Source organism: Triturus cristatus, chromosome 4_1, assembly GCF_964204655.1.
Source record: "Triturus cristatus chromosome 4_1, aTriCri1.1, whole genome shotgun sequence".
NCBI lineage: Eukaryota > Metazoa > Chordata > Amphibia > Caudata > Salamandridae > Triturus > Triturus cristatus.
In genome coordinates this window covers 230,006,402-230,025,593 of record NC_140585.1, presented here as the reverse complement: position 1 = coordinate 230,025,593, position 19,192 = coordinate 230,006,402, and the positions used below count along the sequence as shown (strand labels likewise).

Genomic DNA, 19,192 nt, shown 5'->3' with positions numbered 1-19,192 from the left:
CTTGTTTGTTTTTTTTCGTTGCAAATCCGTCGTGATTTTCACCGCAAAAATGTAAAAGATGCTTTTTAGTCCTGGCGGAGTCCCAAGGCTAGGGGATCAGGGTATTTCTACCCTGCCCCCTTTTCTATTTTTTCAATCTTTTTGACTCGGCTGAGGTGGAGTCCCAATATAGCTACCAACACTTCTTGGTTGAAGTGTTGGCAGCCAATCAGATCACTGTACAAGATCGGGGGGTGGGGCTCGGGGAGGTTGCACATACCTAGATATACAAATTTGGATTTCTTCGAATAATTCAAAAACTACTGAACGGATTTACACCAAATAACAAAAAGGTCGCTTTCTGGAACAAGAGCTACCTTTCTGCCAAACTGGTGTCATTCCATTCAGCGTTCGGGCTGTAGTCTTGTATACATTTCCTATGGGATTTAACATAGGAAGCACACTTTTTTTTTAAACCCTGGCCCCCCACCACCCCAGTTTTCAGGCCCACTTGACTGATTACCCCAAAACTTTCTATACCCAACAAGACCCGTCGTGACACTTTTTTGGGCAGATTTCGTGAAGATGTGACAATCATATTCAAAGATCTAGGCAGGTCAAAAATCTCATTTACTATTGAAACTAGATCCTAACTATAACTACCTACTGATGCCATTAGAATGTATGTATGTATATATGTATGTGTATCTATATATATACACAAGGAGCTGCAAGCTCCTAAACGCGTTGAGGTTGTGATCAGTTGCTGAATAAATTATGCTTGCCGCAGAAGAGACAAGGAGTGTTTGTTTTCATTGAAATCGACACTTTGTTTGGATATATATATATATATATATATATATATATATATATATATATACACAGCTGACTTTTATTCATTTTTTTTATTCGTATTGAATAAAAGTCAGCTGTTCTTACTTACCTGTTTCCCTCTTCATGCCGCCAGTGATCAAGAGCTCAAGGGAGCTCGAAACGCGTATGGCTAAATGGAATGTATGCAGTTTGATTTCACGCTGCTGCCTGCGAAGTGATGTGCGCAATCCCTATGTGTGTGGCTTTCTCTTGGGGACAACCTTGGTGTTTATATATATATATATATATATATATATATATATATATATATATATATATATATATATATCTTTTGATCTGGCTGCATCTTTAGTGCTATTCCAAGGGCAGGTCTTCTTTCTTCTATAAGACCTGGAAATTAATCAAATTCCTGGCTATTGGTTTGCTTCTGACTTCAGAGGCAGTATCCATGCTTGACCTTGGATATCATTAGGAACTCAAGAGCAAGTATGATAGCAAGGTAGCTTTTAAGAATACAGCAACAGTAAAGACTGGAGTGTGGCCTGTTATATTAATGATGAAAAGAAATGTGACATGCATTTGCAAACACTAGGGGTAGATGAGCATACTGTTCAGAAGACACCGTCCACGATGATGGGGAGTTAGAAAGCCGTTATTCTGAACTCTCAATGCAGGTCACTCCCAGGTTTGTGCTTACAGCTGGTCGTCTTCATTGTTTCTCATCAACCACCCTTCTGTAACCAAAATCAACATTCCCAATACTAACACAAGCAAACTTCATACACACCCCCACACACAGAGCACATGACAATACATCCATGTAACACAACATAAACAGAACACATACACACAATACACCATAACACACACCTTGAAAACCTATGTGCAGCAGAGGTAGATGGCTACATTCTGAAACTAAGAATAGGTACACATTTTAGACAGGTTGTGATCTTCTGCGCCGATGCACCTTAAAAACACATAGTGGCATAGCTTTGTAGTTGTGCTTTTACCTTATTCTTCTGTTTCTTTTTCAGCCTGGAGACAGCTTGTTTCCGCTGGATGAAGCTGGAAAAGTCATCTGCTTGAATATTGACCTGTGCGCCACATGGGAGGTATGGAATAGTAAAACAAGGGTTGCAAGGAGGAGGGATTTTCAGACAGTGGATGGTCTAAGATATCTCCATCGCTGATGGTTTGTATTTGTTTCTATAAAACAAAAGGGAAAGTCAACATTTGAGTAAAGCGTGTTACAACCCACAGCTATATCCTGGCAGCTGTGACATACTACATCAAAGAACAAGTGCCGGCTCAGTGTGCTTATGATTTAAAGCCTTCTCTTTAGAAGTATCCAGAATTACTCCTCAGCAAAAACAGACTAAGGACCAGATTTAGGGTTTTGTGGACAGGGTACTGCATTACAAATGCAACGAGTACCCTGCCCGCCAAACCCCCAGTCTGCCTCTCTCAATTAAAGACAGGCTGACCTTAAGCATTACATTGACTGAGCCCTGTTGGCTCCTTCGATGGAATACTTCATCTAACAGTCCAATGGAGAAGCTCCCTATTTAGGGTTAATGGTGTAATGCCTTTTTTCCTGTCTCCCACAGACAGGAAAAGCCTGGCTGTGGGGGACAGGAAAAAACATAAAAGACACTCTTGATTTAGTTTTTGTTTTTCAAAAACAAACTCTCACTGTGAGTTTGTTTTTGAAAAACAAAAATATGTCAAAAGTTTGGAGTGCGGTTGTCAAAAGTGATGGCAGCCGTAAACCAAACCTTTAGTACACTGAAGGGAACCACTGTGATGGCCGTTCCCTTCGGTGTACAGAGGTGACCACAGAAGGTAATCTCTAAATTTGTTGTCAGAATACCCACGGGAAGGTGGAGGTAATGTCTTCCGCCAACTGCAAAGACACTACTCCATCTGCTATACTTTAAATGAGTAATTAGTAATCTGTTTTATATTCCCCTAAGAAGGCAATTTATAAGGAATTCAGTTAAGACCACTAATCATTAGCAACGGTCAGGACAGTAAATGTAAGTAAAAGTTATCAGAAAATTAAAATGTATACAACACATAGTTAGAAACTTCAAAGGAAGCAAGTGTGATGATTATATCTGTGTTTGCGAAGCCATATTTGCTTCAATACCTAGAGCAGGCTTCAAAGCCCAGCATAATAACTTAGAAGTTTCTGCTTGTTTTAATTAATACATGTAACCAAAATTGACCATTCTGTACGAAAATGTGTGAATTTTCAGAACTCATGAGCTGATGTTAGAGGAGACTTATGATTATAATATTGACTTGGTGCCAGGGGCATTGCAGCTATGGCTGTTATGTATTACCCATGTATTACCCACTTAGAGGCATTCCACGTTGACAAATGTTTTTAGATTAAAACTGGGAACCATGCCTAATCCAGTAAATTGATCACTGGTGGTAATCGTGCATATGATGGCCACTAACATTAGCTTGTCTGATGTGGTCAGTATTACAATTCTAATACAGTTTTACTGCAGAAAAGGTTGGAGTGACATAGAACATACATTTTTGTTCCTCTAGCCATTACAGAAATATGCCACCATGAAGTGGATGATATTGACTTTTCCCAGCCTTTTTCAAATGTTTCCCTTTCCATCCAGAAAGTAAATGTCATATCCTTTTGCAATCTGAATATGATGGCTCCAGTGCTGTGAATTTCCCCCCAGTTGTCAACAGATCAGCTGGTGGGACACAACCTCTACAGAAGGTAAAATAATTCAACATATGGACTTGTAGACTTTTGGAGAGCAAGCCAGAAAAGCAGTTACTTTACAGCATTACAAAATGAATGTAATTTTTAGAGTCAGTTAAGATAAACAAATGAGATTAACCAAACTTTGCAAAGGAGAAGAATCTTCCCTCAAACGTTCCCACAGTCACCACTGTCAAGAAGCATTCTAATGTTTCCTTGCTTTTGGCCAGGTTGTCCAGCTTTGCGTTTTGATACTTGAAGCTATTGGTTCCTGGGGTGGCGGTAACAGTGTAGGTAGTATTTTCCTTTGAAGTCCGCTCGTCGCCACTTTCATAGTGCAGGAGAGAATGTAAGTTGATTTCTGTGTCAGGACAAGGAGGTGAGGATTATCCATGTCTATCTTCACTTTTTAGGTTTTACTTGCACATCGATTGCGCTGTGCTTGTGAAATCTATTGTTTTTCATATAAACTTAAAGGAGCTTTACATCCTGCCCCCTCTCTTTCCTGGCTTTTCTTTAGTTTCTGTGCTTGCCACTTACTTTTCCTCCATTTCTATTGGCTGTAGCATATTTTCCTGCATTTACCAATGGTTGTTCCTCTGCTGCTTCTCTTATCATTTTCCCGTAGCCAAAATACTGTTAACACCTGTTTTGGTAGAACAATTTTTTCATTACATTTTGCCTCTTTCTGCTTTTACGTCTTGCAGCAGATTCATGTAGCGCACGTTATCAAAGGGAGAGTTTGAGTGATTTGCCCAGAATCACAAAATGTTGAGCCACCAAGACGCCAACCAGGATTCCCAGCTCTCGAGTCAGCAGCTCTGGCCACTGCGCCACATCCTCTCCACTCTTGTCATACTTGTTTTCTTAGCACTCCTACCAGCGGATGTGTTTGCAGCAAGTCTTCCCTCTACCGTCCTTGTTTTTTAAAAATATTTTTCAAAATATAGCATAAACTCGACCCGAAGGTTTTGGAGCTCTTTCCATGCGCCCCAGTCATATTACACAAGGATGTTTGCCTGCACACTCCCACCCTCTGTGGTGTTGCTGCCTCTTTCCTGGTCCCACCTACTGCTTGGTTGCTTGACTACCCCCTCCCACTCCCGGGTCATTCAACTTTCCCAGGCACGGCTTGTAAATTGCACCAACAGATATCTTTCCCCTATTCCCATAAATGAGTTTTGTTATTTTAATGGAATACAGACAAGTCAGGGGTTGACAGCTGCTCCATGATATGCATGCTCTCTTCTCTTTACCTTTAGGAGCTTCCTGACTCTGCAAACATGTTGTGTGTAACAAACAGCAGAGAAACCCGTTGCACTTCTGTGAGTTGAGTCTGGACAGGCGAGTTGCGAGCACATTACACGAATATTAAACATCTGCATTGCAACTCCACTGACACAAGTATAAGTAGTACCATTGTAAATTAACTATTATATTGTGCGGGTGCAGAACAGAACTATGCGTAGGATTATGGGACCTTAGTAAGTTGGGACTGAGTCTTCCTACCACCTGAGTACCCATAAGCCTAGGACCGGCTAGCTATAGTGTCTCACTTGCTCTCCTACTCACTCACAGAAAAACAAGTGAATAGACTCCCAAGAACACAACACTCCCAGATCTCTTAGGAATCGCAGTAACAAGACACACCCTTTAGCTCACACTCTTGTACCTGTCCACAGTAAGGTCTGACGGAGACACAAACGGTTTAAAATATATATTTTAACTATTGTGCCTTAACATGCAGTATACATGCCACCACAAGCAGGAAAATGCATAATACAAATACAGTCAGCAGAACAGCTAGTCCATATATCACAAAGGGAGATGTCATAATGAAAAGTCAATAGAGAAAAGACTACAGAGCCTAGCCCCCCTCCACTTGCTAAGAAGAATTATTATATATTAGAAGAGCTCTGGGCTTTGTCTGCAGAACCAATACCTTAGACTATAGATGGGAGTTCTACACCATAGGCACGGTCTCGCTCTTCTCCACGGAAAGGTCCTTTTCCAAGTGCGCGTCCCCTATGCATGTATCCCCATAATATCAAAGTACGAGTTTCTAGCAGCAGCTGCATTGGTATGTTTTGTCTAGGTGCTAGGGCCTGACCAGAACAGAATAACAAGGGGCATTGTTTATCGACCTTTCTCACAATGTTCAGACAGGCAGAGAAGAACACAGCGGAGAGTTTTCATGTGGTCGACATAAATGAAGTTGTTTGCAAAAATAAAGCCATGTAGTAATGTGCACAAAGCTGCATCATGGAGGCAGGGCTCATGCTAACTTAGTTATGTCGACAATGTCCCCAACGACCACGTGACAAGGGGGGAATTATCAACAAATAATTTTTTTCAGCCAGCAGCACTAAGCATGCTGGTACTTGTAGTTTCACTTTTTGCTTAAATACCTAAAGGCTTGGCGAATCCAAGCATTCTTAAAAACAGACGTGATTGAATGTAAAACAACAACATACGTAGATATACGAAATTAGTCACTTCTTTTGGAACGTGTAATCTGTGTCTTGCCCTGGGAACTGCCACTAACTTTAAATGCTGTTGAAGGTTTGTGGGCCAATAACGATCAATATGATGGAATTAATTAACATATATTTTAGTCAGGCCTGGTTCTAGCGCAGTGGCCCATCCACAAATGGAAGAGTGTCCGTTATTTTTACATTTTCACGTGCACCTGCAGCCTGTGTTTTCTCTCTAATTGTCTCACTTGCATAATTAGCAGTGACTTGGAATACTTTGTCCCTGTTTGAATGGCCAATCATAGTACTGGTACAGTTAGGTCTGTTATGTCAAGGTCCTAAGTACCCTGCCCGCCAAACCCCCAGTCTGCCTCTCTCAATTAAAGACAGGCTGACCTTAAGCATTACATTGACTGAGCCCTGTTGGCTCCTTCGATGGAATACTTCATCTAACAGTCCAATGGAGAAGCTCCCTATTTAGGGTTAATGGTGTAATGCCTTTTTTCCTGTCTCCCACAGACAGGAAAAGCCTGGCTGTGGGGGACAGGAAAAAACATAAAAGACACTCTTGATTTAGTTTTTGTTTTTCAAAAACAAACTCTCACTGTGAGTTTGTTTTTGAAAAACAAAAATATGTCAAAAGTTTGGAGTGCGGTTGTCAAAAGTGATGGCAGCCGTAAACCAAACCTTTAGTACACTGAAGGGAACCACTGTGATGGCCGTTCCCTTCGGTGTACAGAGGTGACCACAGAAGGTAATCTCTAAATTTGTTGTCAGAATACCCACGGGAAGGTGGAGGTAATGTCTTCCGCCAACTGCAAAGACACTACTCCATCTGCTATACTTTAAATGAGTAATTAGTAATCTGTTTTATATTCCCCTAAGAAGGCAATTTATAAGGAATTCAGTTAAGACCACTAATCATTAGCAACGGTCAGGACAGTAAATGTAAGTAAAAGTTATCAGAAAATTAAAATGTATACAACACATAGTTAGAAACTTCAAAGGAAGCAAGTGTGATGATTATATCTGTGTTTGCGAAGCCATATTTGCTTCAATACCTAGAGCAGGCTTCAAAGCCCAGCATAATAACTTAGAAGTTTCTGCTTGTTTTAATTAATACATGTAACCAAAATTGACCATTCTGTACGAAAATGTGTGAATTTTCAGAACTCATGAGCTGATGTTAGAGGAGACTTATGATTATAATATTGACTTGGTGCCAGGGGCATTGCAGCTATGGCTGTTATGTATTACCCATGTATTACCCACTTAGAGGCATTCCACGTTGACAAATGTTTTTAGATTAAAACTGGGAACCATGCCTAATCCAGTAAATTGATCACTGGTGGTAATCGTGCATATGATGGCCACTAACATTAGCTTGTCTGATGTGGTCAGTATTACAATTCTAATACAGTTTTACTGCAGAAAAGGTTGGAGTGACATAGAACATACATTTTTGTTCCTCTAGCCATTACAGAAATATGCCACCATGAAGTGGATGATATTGACTTTTCCCAGCCTTTTTCAAATGTTTCCCTTTCCATCCAGAAAGTAAATGTCATATCCTTTTGCAATCTGAATATGATGGCTCCAGTGCTGTGAATTTCCCCCCAGTTGTCAACAGATCAGCTGGTGGGACACAACCTCTACAGAAGGTAAAATAATTCAACATATGGACTTGTAGACTTTTGGAGAGCAAGCCAGAAAAGCAGTTACTTTACAGCATTACAAAATGAATGTAATTTTTAGAGTCAGTTAAGATAAACAAATGAGATTAACCAAACTTTGCAAAGGAGAAGAATCTTCCCTCAAACGTTCCCACAGTCACCACTGTCAAGAAGCATTCTAATGTTTCCTTGCTTTTGGCCAGGTTGTCCAGCTTTGCGTTTTGATACTTGAAGCTATTGGTTCCTGGGGTGGCGGTAACAGTGTAGGTAGTATTTTCCTTTGAAGTCCGCTCGTCGCCACTTTCATAGTGCAGGAGAGAATGTAAGTTGATTTCTGTGTCAGGACAAGGAGGTGAGGATTATCCATGTCTATCTTCACTTTTTAGGTTTTACTTGCACATCGATTGCGCTGTGCTTGTGAAATCTATTGTTTTTCATATAAACTTAAAGGAGCTTTACATCCTGCCCCCTCTCTTTCCTGGCTTTTCTTTAGTTTCTGTGCTTGCCACTTACTTTTCCTCCATTTCTATTGGCTGTAGCATATTTTCCTGCATTTACCAATGCTTGTTCCTCTGCTGCTTCTCTTATCATTTTCCCGTAGCCAAAATACTGTTAACACCTGTTTTGGTAGAACAATTTTTTCATTACATTTTGCCTCTTTCTGCTTTTACGTCTTGCAGCAGATTCATGTAGCGCACGTTATCAAAGGGAGAGTTTGAGTGATTTGCCCAGAATCACAAAATGTTGAGCCACCAAGACGCCAACCAGGATTCCCAGCTCTCGAGTCAGCAGCTCTGGCCACTGCGCCACATCCTCTCCACTCTTGTCATACTTGTTTTCTTAGCACTCCTACCAGCGGATGTGTTTGCAGCAAGTCTTCCCTCTACCGTCCTTGTTTTTTAAAAATATTTTTCAAAATATAGCATAAACTCGACCCGAAGGTTTTGGAGCTCTTTCCATGCGCCCCAGTCATATTACACAAGGATGTTTGCCTGCACACTCCCACCCTCTGTGGTGTTGCTGCCTCTTTCCTGGTCCCACCTACTGCTTGGTTGCTTGACTACCCCCTCCCACTCCCGGGTCATTCAACTTTCCCAGGCACGGCTTGTAAATTGCACCAACAGATATCTTTCCCCTATTCCCATAAATGAGTTTTGTTATTTTAATGGAATACAGACAAGTCAGGGGTTGACAGCTGCTCCATGATATGCATGCTCTCTTCTCTTTACCTTTAGGAGCTTCCTGACTCTGCAAACATGTTGTGTGTAACAAACAGCAGAGAAACCCGTTGCACTTCTGTGAGTTGAGTCTGGACAGGCGAGTTGCGAGCACATTACACGAATATTAAACATCTGCATTGCAACTCCACTGACACAAGTATAAGTAGTACCATTGTAAATTAACTATTATATTGTGCGGGTGCAGAACAGAACTATGCGTAGGATTATGGGACCTTAGTAAGTTGGGACTGAGTCTTCCTACCACCTGAGTACCCATAAGCCTAGGACCGGCTAGCTATAGTGTCTCACTTGCTCTCCTACTCACTCACAGAAAAACAAGTGAATAGACTCCCAAGAACACAACACTCCCAGATCTCTTAGGAATCGCAGTAACAAGACACACCCTTTAGCTCACACTCTTGTACCTGTCCACAGTAAGGTCTGACGGAGACACAAACGGTTTAAAATATATATTTTAACTATTGTGCCTTAACATGCAGTATACATGCCACCACAAGCAGGAAAATGCATAATACAAATACAGTCAGCAGAACAGCTAGTCCATATATCACAAAGGGAGATGTCATAATGAAAAGTCAATAGAGAAAAGACTACAGAGCCTAGCCCCCCTCCACTTGCTAAGAAGAATTATTATATATTAGAAGAGCTCTGGGCTTTGTCTGCAGAACCAATACCTTAGACTATAGATGGGAGTTCTACACCATAGGCACGGTCTCGCTCTTCTCCACGGAAAGGTCCTTTTCCAAGTGCGCGTCCCCTATGCATGTATCCCCATAATATCAAAGTACGAGTTTCTAGCAGCAGCTGCATTGGTATGTTTTGTCTAGGTGCTAGGGCCTGACCAGAACAGAATAACAAGGGGCATTGTTTATCGACCTTTCTCACAATGTTCAGACAGGCAGAGAAGAACACAGCGGAGAGTTTTCATGTGGTCGACATAAATGAAGTTGTTTGCAAAAATAAAGCCATGTAGTAATGTGCACAAAGCTGCATCATGGAGGCAGGGCTCATGCTAACTTAGTTATGTCGACAATGTCCCCAACGACCACGTGACAAGGGGGGAATTATCAACAAATAATTTTTTTCAGCCAGCAGCACTAAGCATGCTGGTACTTGTAGTTTCACTTTTTGCTTAAATACCTAAAGGCTTGGCGAATCCAAGCATTCTTAAAAACAGACGTGATTGAATGTAAAACAACAACATACGTAGATATACGAAATTAGTCACTTCTTTTGGAACGTGTAATCTGTGTCTTGCCCTGGGAACTGCCACTAACTTTAAATGCTGTTGAAGGTTTGTGGGCCAATAACGATCAATATGATGGAATTAATTAACATATATTTTAGTCAGGCCTGGTTCTAGCGCAGTGGCCCATCCACAAATGGAAGAGTGTCCGTTATTTTTACATTTTCACGTGCACCTGCAGCCTGTGTTTTCTCTCTAATTGTCTCACTTGCATAATTAGCAGTGACTTGGAATACTTTGTCCCTGTTTGAATGGCCAATCATAGTACTGGTACAGTTAGGTCTGTTATGTCAAGGTCTGTGCTTCAAGGTCTGACCCGTCTCAGCCTGCCCCCCTGAGGGGGAAGGGGCTATTTAAGGAAAGAACAAACCTTGGATTTCTGTTGGAACAGGGAGCAGCAGCTACTGTGACCCTTGCAGGCTACACTCATGGCTTTAATTTGGATGGGCCCTGCCATTGCTCAGACCAAGCAATAATTAAAAAGGGTCCCTACAGGGTCCAATATTCATGTCCTTCACTTAACAAGCAAAAACATGTGTCAATTTCTCAACAATGGCTGTAAAATACCTTTTCAATGTCTGTGATGCAGTCCCTATTTACGTTTCATATTTTATCTCATTTTACCTTGCCTACACATTTCTTTTTTCAGACGTTGCATTGCTGTAGTTTTTTAAATGCAACATATGAGTATGTGAACTGATTCACGTCTAGTTGTCTGTGTGAGATCAGGGTGTGCATGGCCTTTCATTAACGGCGACGATTAAGAACTTTAGCGTTGAGGCTGAGGGTAGTGTGAGAGTCTCATATGTCTCACACTGCATGTCAGTCGGTCGTAAAGTTGTTCAGATTTCATGTACTCCCACAATTGTATCCAGACACAATGGAGCTCTAGAAGGAATACAACCCTATGTGGGATACACCACAATATGCGGAAAGGAAGCAATTCATTTTTGTTATTTAACCCTCACACATCTTATTGGTGTCATGCTTCATCATCGGGTTAACCCTGACTCCTAAAGGTCGGGGTGTGCTCCACCATATTTCAGGGAGCTCTTAGGAGATGTAGGTCAGGGGGACTTAAAGATTAAAAATCCTACTTCGTTCCTCGGGTATCCCTTTTATTCTCGGGGACGTAGTGGATATTAAAAAAGTAATAAAACATGGGTCTTCTTTGGAGTTATGGTCCTATGACCCTAGTAATCTGCCAACATGTTTCAGCCCAGAAAAATTAGCCTTATAGGTCCAAGGCTTTCATCCCAATGCCGGGATACATGGACACCAAATACGTTGTTTATGGGGCAGGATCTTTGATGGACGTGTGACTACAAGGCTGCACTTACCGAGATCCGTGAGAAACACTTGTTCCACCCAATTTGGGCAGAATTTTTCTTGCACGTAAAGAAGGGAGATAAGTATACTCTCCATGATATATATTTTTTGCACGGAGGTTACAGCTTTTTGTTCCTTCAAAACAATATATAGGATTACTTTCGGTCAACGCCAGGGAGGGAATCCTTGTTGTGCCCTGATGAAAGCCCTGGACCTCTAAAGCCAATTTTTCTGGGCTGAAACATGTTGGCAGATTACTAGGGTCACAGGGCCATAACTCCAAAAAAGACCCGTCAGAAGTTCCAGAATTTTAGCTCGTCCTCCATCCATCTTCCTTCCATAGAGATATCTCCACATCTTTTGATCCATCAGTAGGATACCATCCTGAAGTATTCCGCCACAATACATAGCACCTTGGTAAAGCACTAGGGGGCTGAGGAAAGTTTGAGCGGTAGGGTTTGAAACTCATACACATGGCCCAACCACCAGAATTGGAGCCTGACCATCCAATCCCCCATAATTTGCATTTTTCTCAAAAAATGGAGGCTCTCCATCTTGAAGTGGCAGGAAAGCAGCCACTCGTTGAATTCTTTTGTTTTTTTACCGGTTGGAAACCTTTATCTTTCTTGCTGAACAGAAATGTTTTGCTTAGAAACTCTCTTGGGTGCCATCTCCTTCGCCTGTTTGTCAATGAGACTCATTTCTTGGTCTGAGAATTTCAAGGAGAGGGGCGGAGAAGTCTTAATTGGGGTTCCATAAAATTCTATATGGCAATCTTATATCATTACCATGACCTATTGTTTAGTCATCAGCTCTTCCCATCTGTTCCTGAACCACCTTAACTTCCCTCCTAGCTTTAGAAGGGAAGAATGAATAATCCTTACCAGAATAGCCCACGGGGTGTTGGCTCCCCTGAACGATGTTTTTCCATACCTGCTCTAGCGAAACCTCGTGAAAGGAAGAAAAGTCCAGCTTGGCATGTGTTTTACCATCCATTTTTCCTCTTGCTAAGCCATCTGAAGAAACCTTGAATAAAAGAATGGAAAGAGAAGCAGCCCCTGCCTATTCCAGCCCTGGTGAAAACCTTACCAGGGAAACGTTTCCTAAATTAAAGCCTTGTCTAGGGCTAAGAAAGTTGCCACGAACTTCCCCAGCCACTTGACAAAGGGATCTCCATAAAGGTTCCCTTGGTTTACCAACTTTGCCTCTGACTCGCCAGAGACCCCATCCTGGGGTTTGATTTTGACGAGGAGGGATCTTCATTATTCCATCGATAATACGCAGTTGCTGTTGCCCTTCAGGCCCTACCAGAAACTATATCAGCCAGCATAGGATTGTCTGAGAATCTGGCTTTGTCTGCCAGTTCTAGCGATTTTGTGAAAATGCTAGTCATATCCAGGATTTTGTCCTGGCAGGCCCTCTTAATGCAATCAATTCCTTTCCTGGTGTCTTTTGTATACTTGTAGAAAAAGGTGCACATCATGCAATCAGTTTCTGGTGCTAGGGTTTTCTTGCCCTCCATGAATGATCTGAAGCATTCCGCTCTCTGACTTCCTTATCTACGGGCTGTCTGATTTTTTTGGCCCCCGTAATCTGCTTCCTTAGCATTCAGAATATATTCAGCTGATCCAGGGTGAAATATCTCCTTTAGTCCAAACATGTCTGCCACCTTCTACCTTCTTGCTTAGCATCAGATGTGGCTTTGCCATCCGTGCCTCACTCCCCTACTTTTACAGGCAACTCTGTGTCGGGGTCGCATTTCCTGGCAACATCGCCCCCATTTTACCTTAATAGTACAGCTAAGCTTGGTGGACTTAGTTGGCTCATTGATGCCACTACCTCTTGTCTCTGGGGGCAATTTACCCCTATTTAAGACTTGGGACTTTTGGCCACTAACATTAGGAGGTATTGATAGGCTTCAGGACTTCAAAAACTGTTTGTGAAGGAGTTTTGCTCAAATCCTCAGGGATGGATTTAGGCCCAGATCTCTGTACTGGGGTGAATGTATGACATTGTTCGGCATTCTGTCGATCAACTGTTGTTTTTGCATTTGTCACCCCGAGTGGGAAGGGTATGCCCAGACGTGGATCCCTTGCTCTCCATGCCACTGGAATCAAGCTATCCTGGCTGAAGAGGGGTGAAACCCCGAAACCGGTCCAAGGATGCTTGTTTCCAGTCCAGGGAGGACCTGGCTTGGCAGTTCGGGCTGGACTGTTCCCATGAGGCACAGGGTCAAGACTGATTTGCATATGTCTGGGTTGAAACTGGAATGGCATGGTGAGCAAAAAAACGATGGATTTAGGCCCAGATCTCTGTATTGGGGTGAATATATGACATTGTTCTGCATTCTGTCCATCAACTGTTGTTTTTGCATTTAGCATCAGATGTGGCTTTGCCATTCGTGCCTCCCTCCTCATCTTTTACAGGTGACTCTGTGTCGGGATCACATTTCCTGGCAACATCGCCCCCATTTTCCCTTAATAGTACAGCTAAGCTTGGTGGACTTAGTTGGCTCATGGATGCCACTACCTCTTGTCTCTGGGGGCAATTTCCCCCTATTTAAAACTTGGGGCTTTTGGCCACTAACATTAGGAGGTATTGATAGGCTTCAGGATTTCAGAAACTGTTTGTGAAGGAGTTTTGCTCAAATCCTCAGGGAGACTCAGCCCATAGGAGGGCCACTCCTCCTCTTCGCCCTCATAAAACTGTGAGTATTCATGGTCATAAAAGACCTGCATACCTTATGTTAAATTAGTGTGAATAATAACTTGCTATGAATAATGTGGGGTAAGTTGCACCTGAAATGCACCCCATATGTCTTGTTGGGCCACAGTGCTCACTGGCTCGTCTTAATAATCTATCAACTGAGTAGTGGGGTTACCCTACCACCTCCAGCAGACAGGCAGCCAAATAGAGCTAATCCATGAAGTTGCGTCTCTCAGCTCATTGGTAGACCCCAGGGGAGATTCTCACCCGCCCATTCACTTGCCCATTGGGCACACTTTCTGGCAGGTAAAAAGGCCTTGACATGTCGACCCAGCATGCTCAAGCTGCAACCCTGGTCACCGGTGTTAAGTCCACTGTGCTCTGGGGCCCCGAATAGGGACGACTACAGCGCAAGATGACAAATGCAGAAAGGTTGCAAGAACGGTCCCATCAACCTAATACAGTACTGTAAGAATTGCAATGATATGCGGAAAACCAAAAGGCTAAAGCAGTGGTTCCCAAAGTGTGTGCCGTGGCTCCCTGGGGCACCGTCAAACCTATCCAGGGGAGCCGCGCACCAAGCACTTTAATGCATTTAATGTTGAAGGGTCTGTTGGTTTCAGTTAAACTAATTAGACTTAAACGCATGATGTGGATGATTTGCAAGTGACATGCCTAAAGCTGTAAACGTAGTGCTTTTAAGTGATGGCATTTGGAGGGAGATGACCTCCATAATTCACTGGATTCCCATGTTTCAACACTCCCAAAGTAAGTGAAAGATGCCTGATTTATTTTGTTACTCGTTAATAGTTTTGTTTTTTTCCAAATGCATTTTACACCAATGCAAGTTATCACGAAAGTACAGTTGTCCTGTCTATTAAACACACTAAGTATTATTAAGTATTAACATTTATTAAGCATTGATATTTGTACTTGAACCATAGGTACTTCCAGTACACATTTCTTTCAAAACGCACACATTTCCGGACAGGCCTGCTCTCTGCTTGAGCACATGGAAGTTAAACCCCATATACGGTATAATGCCAACATTTGGAAGCAAGAGAGGGACGTTTAAAAAAAAGTCAGAGGAATTTATTTGGCTTGCATTGATTTGGAGGCAATTTTAGGGAGGAGAGAGCAAAAATAAAGCTGTATGTGGTTTAAAGAATGTGTGCTGGCATGTATGACATGGGTAGAAATGGAAGTGCATGCAAATATTCTTCAAGCGCAGAAACACTTTGGCAATGGTGCCTACATGCATAGGGGTGCTATCTAGCACTGTAAGTGGGATAAAAAGGATTGAGAGGGTACTCTAAAAAAGGCATTGGCAAAGAAGTGTAACTAGAAATATTTATTAGAGGCGCAGCCTCAGTAATATGAAATGCTCTGCGTATATGATTATAATTCCTTCATCAGCTTCATCTCAATTATTTTCAGGGAGAAAAATGCAAGTACTACCGAGGCTGGGCTTACATCCCCCTCATATTCCAAAAAAGTAACAGTGGGACACCACGGGCAATGGCCAATGAGTCAAGGGAGCCGCGGGTCGAAAAAGTTAGGGTACCACTGGGCTAAAGTAACGTTATAGTTAGGTGAATATATCAGTGATAACATTAAAGTTTTGAAAAAAAAACTACAGAAATTCACCAGTTATAGTTAGCAGAGCTAACTACATCTTGCACCCCCGCCATGCACTGCTGACTAGCTCACATATAACATCACTCATGACATGTTCTATGACATTATTTATGACATCACTCATGACACCTCAAATGTCCATCCAAGCTTCTTTTGTACACATTGCTCCTTAAATGGGTATACCATTAGAACTATGAAAGTAAGTGCAAAAAAACTCAGAATAATATGAAATGTCTTTAATGCTACCACACATACAACCCTCATAGGTAAAGCAAGCTTATGTTATTTGTAACATAAACCCTATACCATACACTTCCTGGGTAGCTGACTTCATGTTAACTATGAACCACAGATGAAAGGGTAACCTATCCTGCACACAGTGTTCAATCTGTATAAAACTGTTCAGGGAAAACAAAGTTCCTCAAGATACTCAAGTCCTCGTACATAACTAATGCCCTACTAAGGACTCTCTTTACCTGTATCAAAGCCCTGACAGTCACTGAACCAACTTTGAGAAATGAAGTGGATAGGATTAGAAAAGTGGGTACTTTTAACAGTTTTTACTCTGGAGTTTACTCTGTATCTTGCTGTTTGCAGACAGTGAACTCTAATGAGAAATACACCACAGAGCATTAAAAAGCATCTACTAAACACAGTTTACACTCTATGCAAACCTTGTCCAACGAGCGACTATTTAGTTAAAATAACCAAGGTCTCAAGGTGCTAAAGATCATACCACACAATACTAAACCAACATATGCGTCGGGGTAAAGCTCCCCCTGGCCTATTACTATTGAGCTAAACTAAGCAATTGTATGTACTCCTAATGTTGTAATATGCAGTTCATTATGCAACAATCAGGTATATCACAACTTAGGAATAATGCAGATCGTAATACGGCTATCTGGCGATTTGCACTGTTATTGTAATGCAGTGCGTAATGCAACAACGTTGTAAACTGCTATGCCCCCGTATTGCAATGCGTACGGTCCCCTTCAGATACTCTGTTAGGAAAAAGCAATGCAATGAGTAATCCAGTTAACAGACAGTTCGCAATGCAAAACTAATGCAATGCGGAACACATAAATCAGGCAGTTCGGTATGCAACACTAATGCAATGTGTAATACGACAATCCGGCAGTTCGTGATGCAGGACTAAGACAAGGCGTAACACATCTATCAGGCAGTTTGTTATGCAAACCTAGTGCAATGCGTAACACACCTATCAGGCAGTTCGTTATGAAAAACTAATGCAATGGGCAATACGACAAACAGGCAGTTTGTTGTGCAGGAATAATGCAATACGTAATTTACTCCAGCACCGTTCACGGTGCCTCCGGCGGCCCCTCCGCCACTCGTGTTGGCTTGCGGTTAGTCTCTGGCCACAGTTGCCCCCCCACACGGGTAAGATATAACACAGTAAATGCAGCTTCGCACTCCGGCCCCGGTGCTGCCACTCCCTTGGCACACGGGCCGTGCTGCGAGCCGAAGCAGAGGCTTGTGCTGCAGGATAGAGAAAAAGGCAGAGAGCATCTCCATCCGAGCCCGCGCCCTGCCCCAGGAGTCGACACACGTTAACTGGGTGCGTGAACCCACTCTCTACTCCTCATCCAGCGACTTGGGCCTCCGATGCAATCTCTCTGAATTTCCGGTCAATGGGAAGATCACAGGCTGCACACTACACCCGCGCTCAGAGTCAATGGTGCACGAGGGTCTCAGGCTGCACACGACACAAGCACGCAGCGTTGCTAAGACACACTTGATCTTCTGGTGTCCACGATCGCATGGCACAACTTGCGCAGGTCTCCGGCCGTAGAAAGCACGCACACTCCGCGTCACGGAGACACACTTCATCTTCTGGCACCCCCGATCACAGGGCACAACTTGCGCAGGTCTCAGGCTGTAGAAAGCACATGCACACAGCATCGCTCGAGACACGCTTGATCTTCGGGTGCCCCCGATCACAGGGAACCTCTGGCGAGGGTCTCAGGCTGCAAACAGCACAGGCACGCAGCGTCGCTGAGACACACTTGCCCTTCTGCTGTGGACAATCATGGGCCAATCCACGCTAAAGTCTCAGGCTGCACCAACCACACGCACTCTGCGTCGCTGAGACTTACTTGGCTTCCTGGTGCTTACGTTCACAGGACAGTACTCTCGAAGGACTCAGGCTGCACCAAGCACACGCACACTGCATCGCTGAGTCTCGTTTGGAACTCCACGTGCCCAAGATCACAGGGCACAACTTACGAAGGTCTCAGGCTAGACAGAGCACACACACACAGCGTCTCTGAGAGTCTTCTCTTGAAACTTTTGTGTTCGTGTGTTTCCGAACAGGGAGTCGGCTCACCTCAGCCCCTTGGGGACAGTTACTTCAGGACACAGCACTCAGCAAAGTCCTTCAAGCAGGGGGACACAGCACACAGCAAAATCCCTTTAGCCTTTCCTTGGTTGAAACAGCAAAATGCAAGCCAGCCCCAGATCACACAGAAAGAGCAGTCCTATCCATCAGTCTCTTCAGTTGTTTCTTCCTTGGCAAAGGAACTCTTAACTATGAAGTAGCTCCAGTCTTGTTCACACTTGATCAAGCCATTCTCCAAAAGTCAGGGGCTTCAGCTCGCATAGCAATACCCCTCAGTGGCTTTGTTTGAAGTCTTTGAGTTACAGGGGGCACTGACCCCTGCTCAAACCAGTTCTGGGTGCCTCCCTACCAGTGACACCTTCTTCCTTTGAATAGTGGGGGTCTGGATTCTCAATCACTCAGCAGCAGATGGGACGATTGTTTTATAGCACCAGCCCAGGCCTCTTCACCTCTAGGGGCTTCTCTTCCCTCTACACTCCAGATGCAGGTTAGCCTGTGCTGTCTCACCTCCTCCCCTGGGTCAAGACATTCCCCAGATCCTATCACTTTCAGATCCAGACAGTCAATCCACAACCAGGCAGAGACACACAGAAATGTGTAAAGCACAACAACCCAGACACTTTTGTAAAGAGTGGCTTACAAACACATGATGCAAAAACCATCTTCATAAAAAGATGTGTTATTGCAGGGTGAGTTCAGGCATACTAAACTTCACCTTTCCATCTTAAGCCTTTGGGAAGATAGGCTGGAAAACATATTACACAGCCTTCCTATTTTATCCTATGGGCAAGATGGCCTTTCAACAGTAAACAACGAAATGGAGATTATTTCACTGTCAGGAGATGACACACACCTTAGTACATGCCCTACCCTTCACATGCACTACACCATGTCCAGGGGGGACCGTAGACCTACCATACGGGTGTCTTAGGAGCACCGAAGTGGAAGGGGAAGGTCTGGCAAGTGAGTGCACTTG

The 19,192-nt window shown here is 43.1% G+C and overlaps 1 protein-coding gene across 5 annotated transcripts in view; it reads left to right on the top strand.

Moving 5' to 3' along the window:
- LOC146854158 (aldo-keto reductase family 1 member C1-like) overlaps positions 1-19,192 on the top strand; it is a 204,494-nt gene that overhangs the window by 103,752 nt on the left and 81,550 nt on the right. For all 5 annotated transcript variants that reach the window (XM_085651938.1, XM_085651936.1, XM_085651935.1 and 2 more), the window contains one exon: positions 1,848-1,925. In XM_085651938.1, the coding sequence (XP_085508064.1) occupies positions 1,848-1,925 (78 nt within the window). The remainder of the gene's footprint in view (positions 1-1,847; positions 1,926-19,192) is intronic.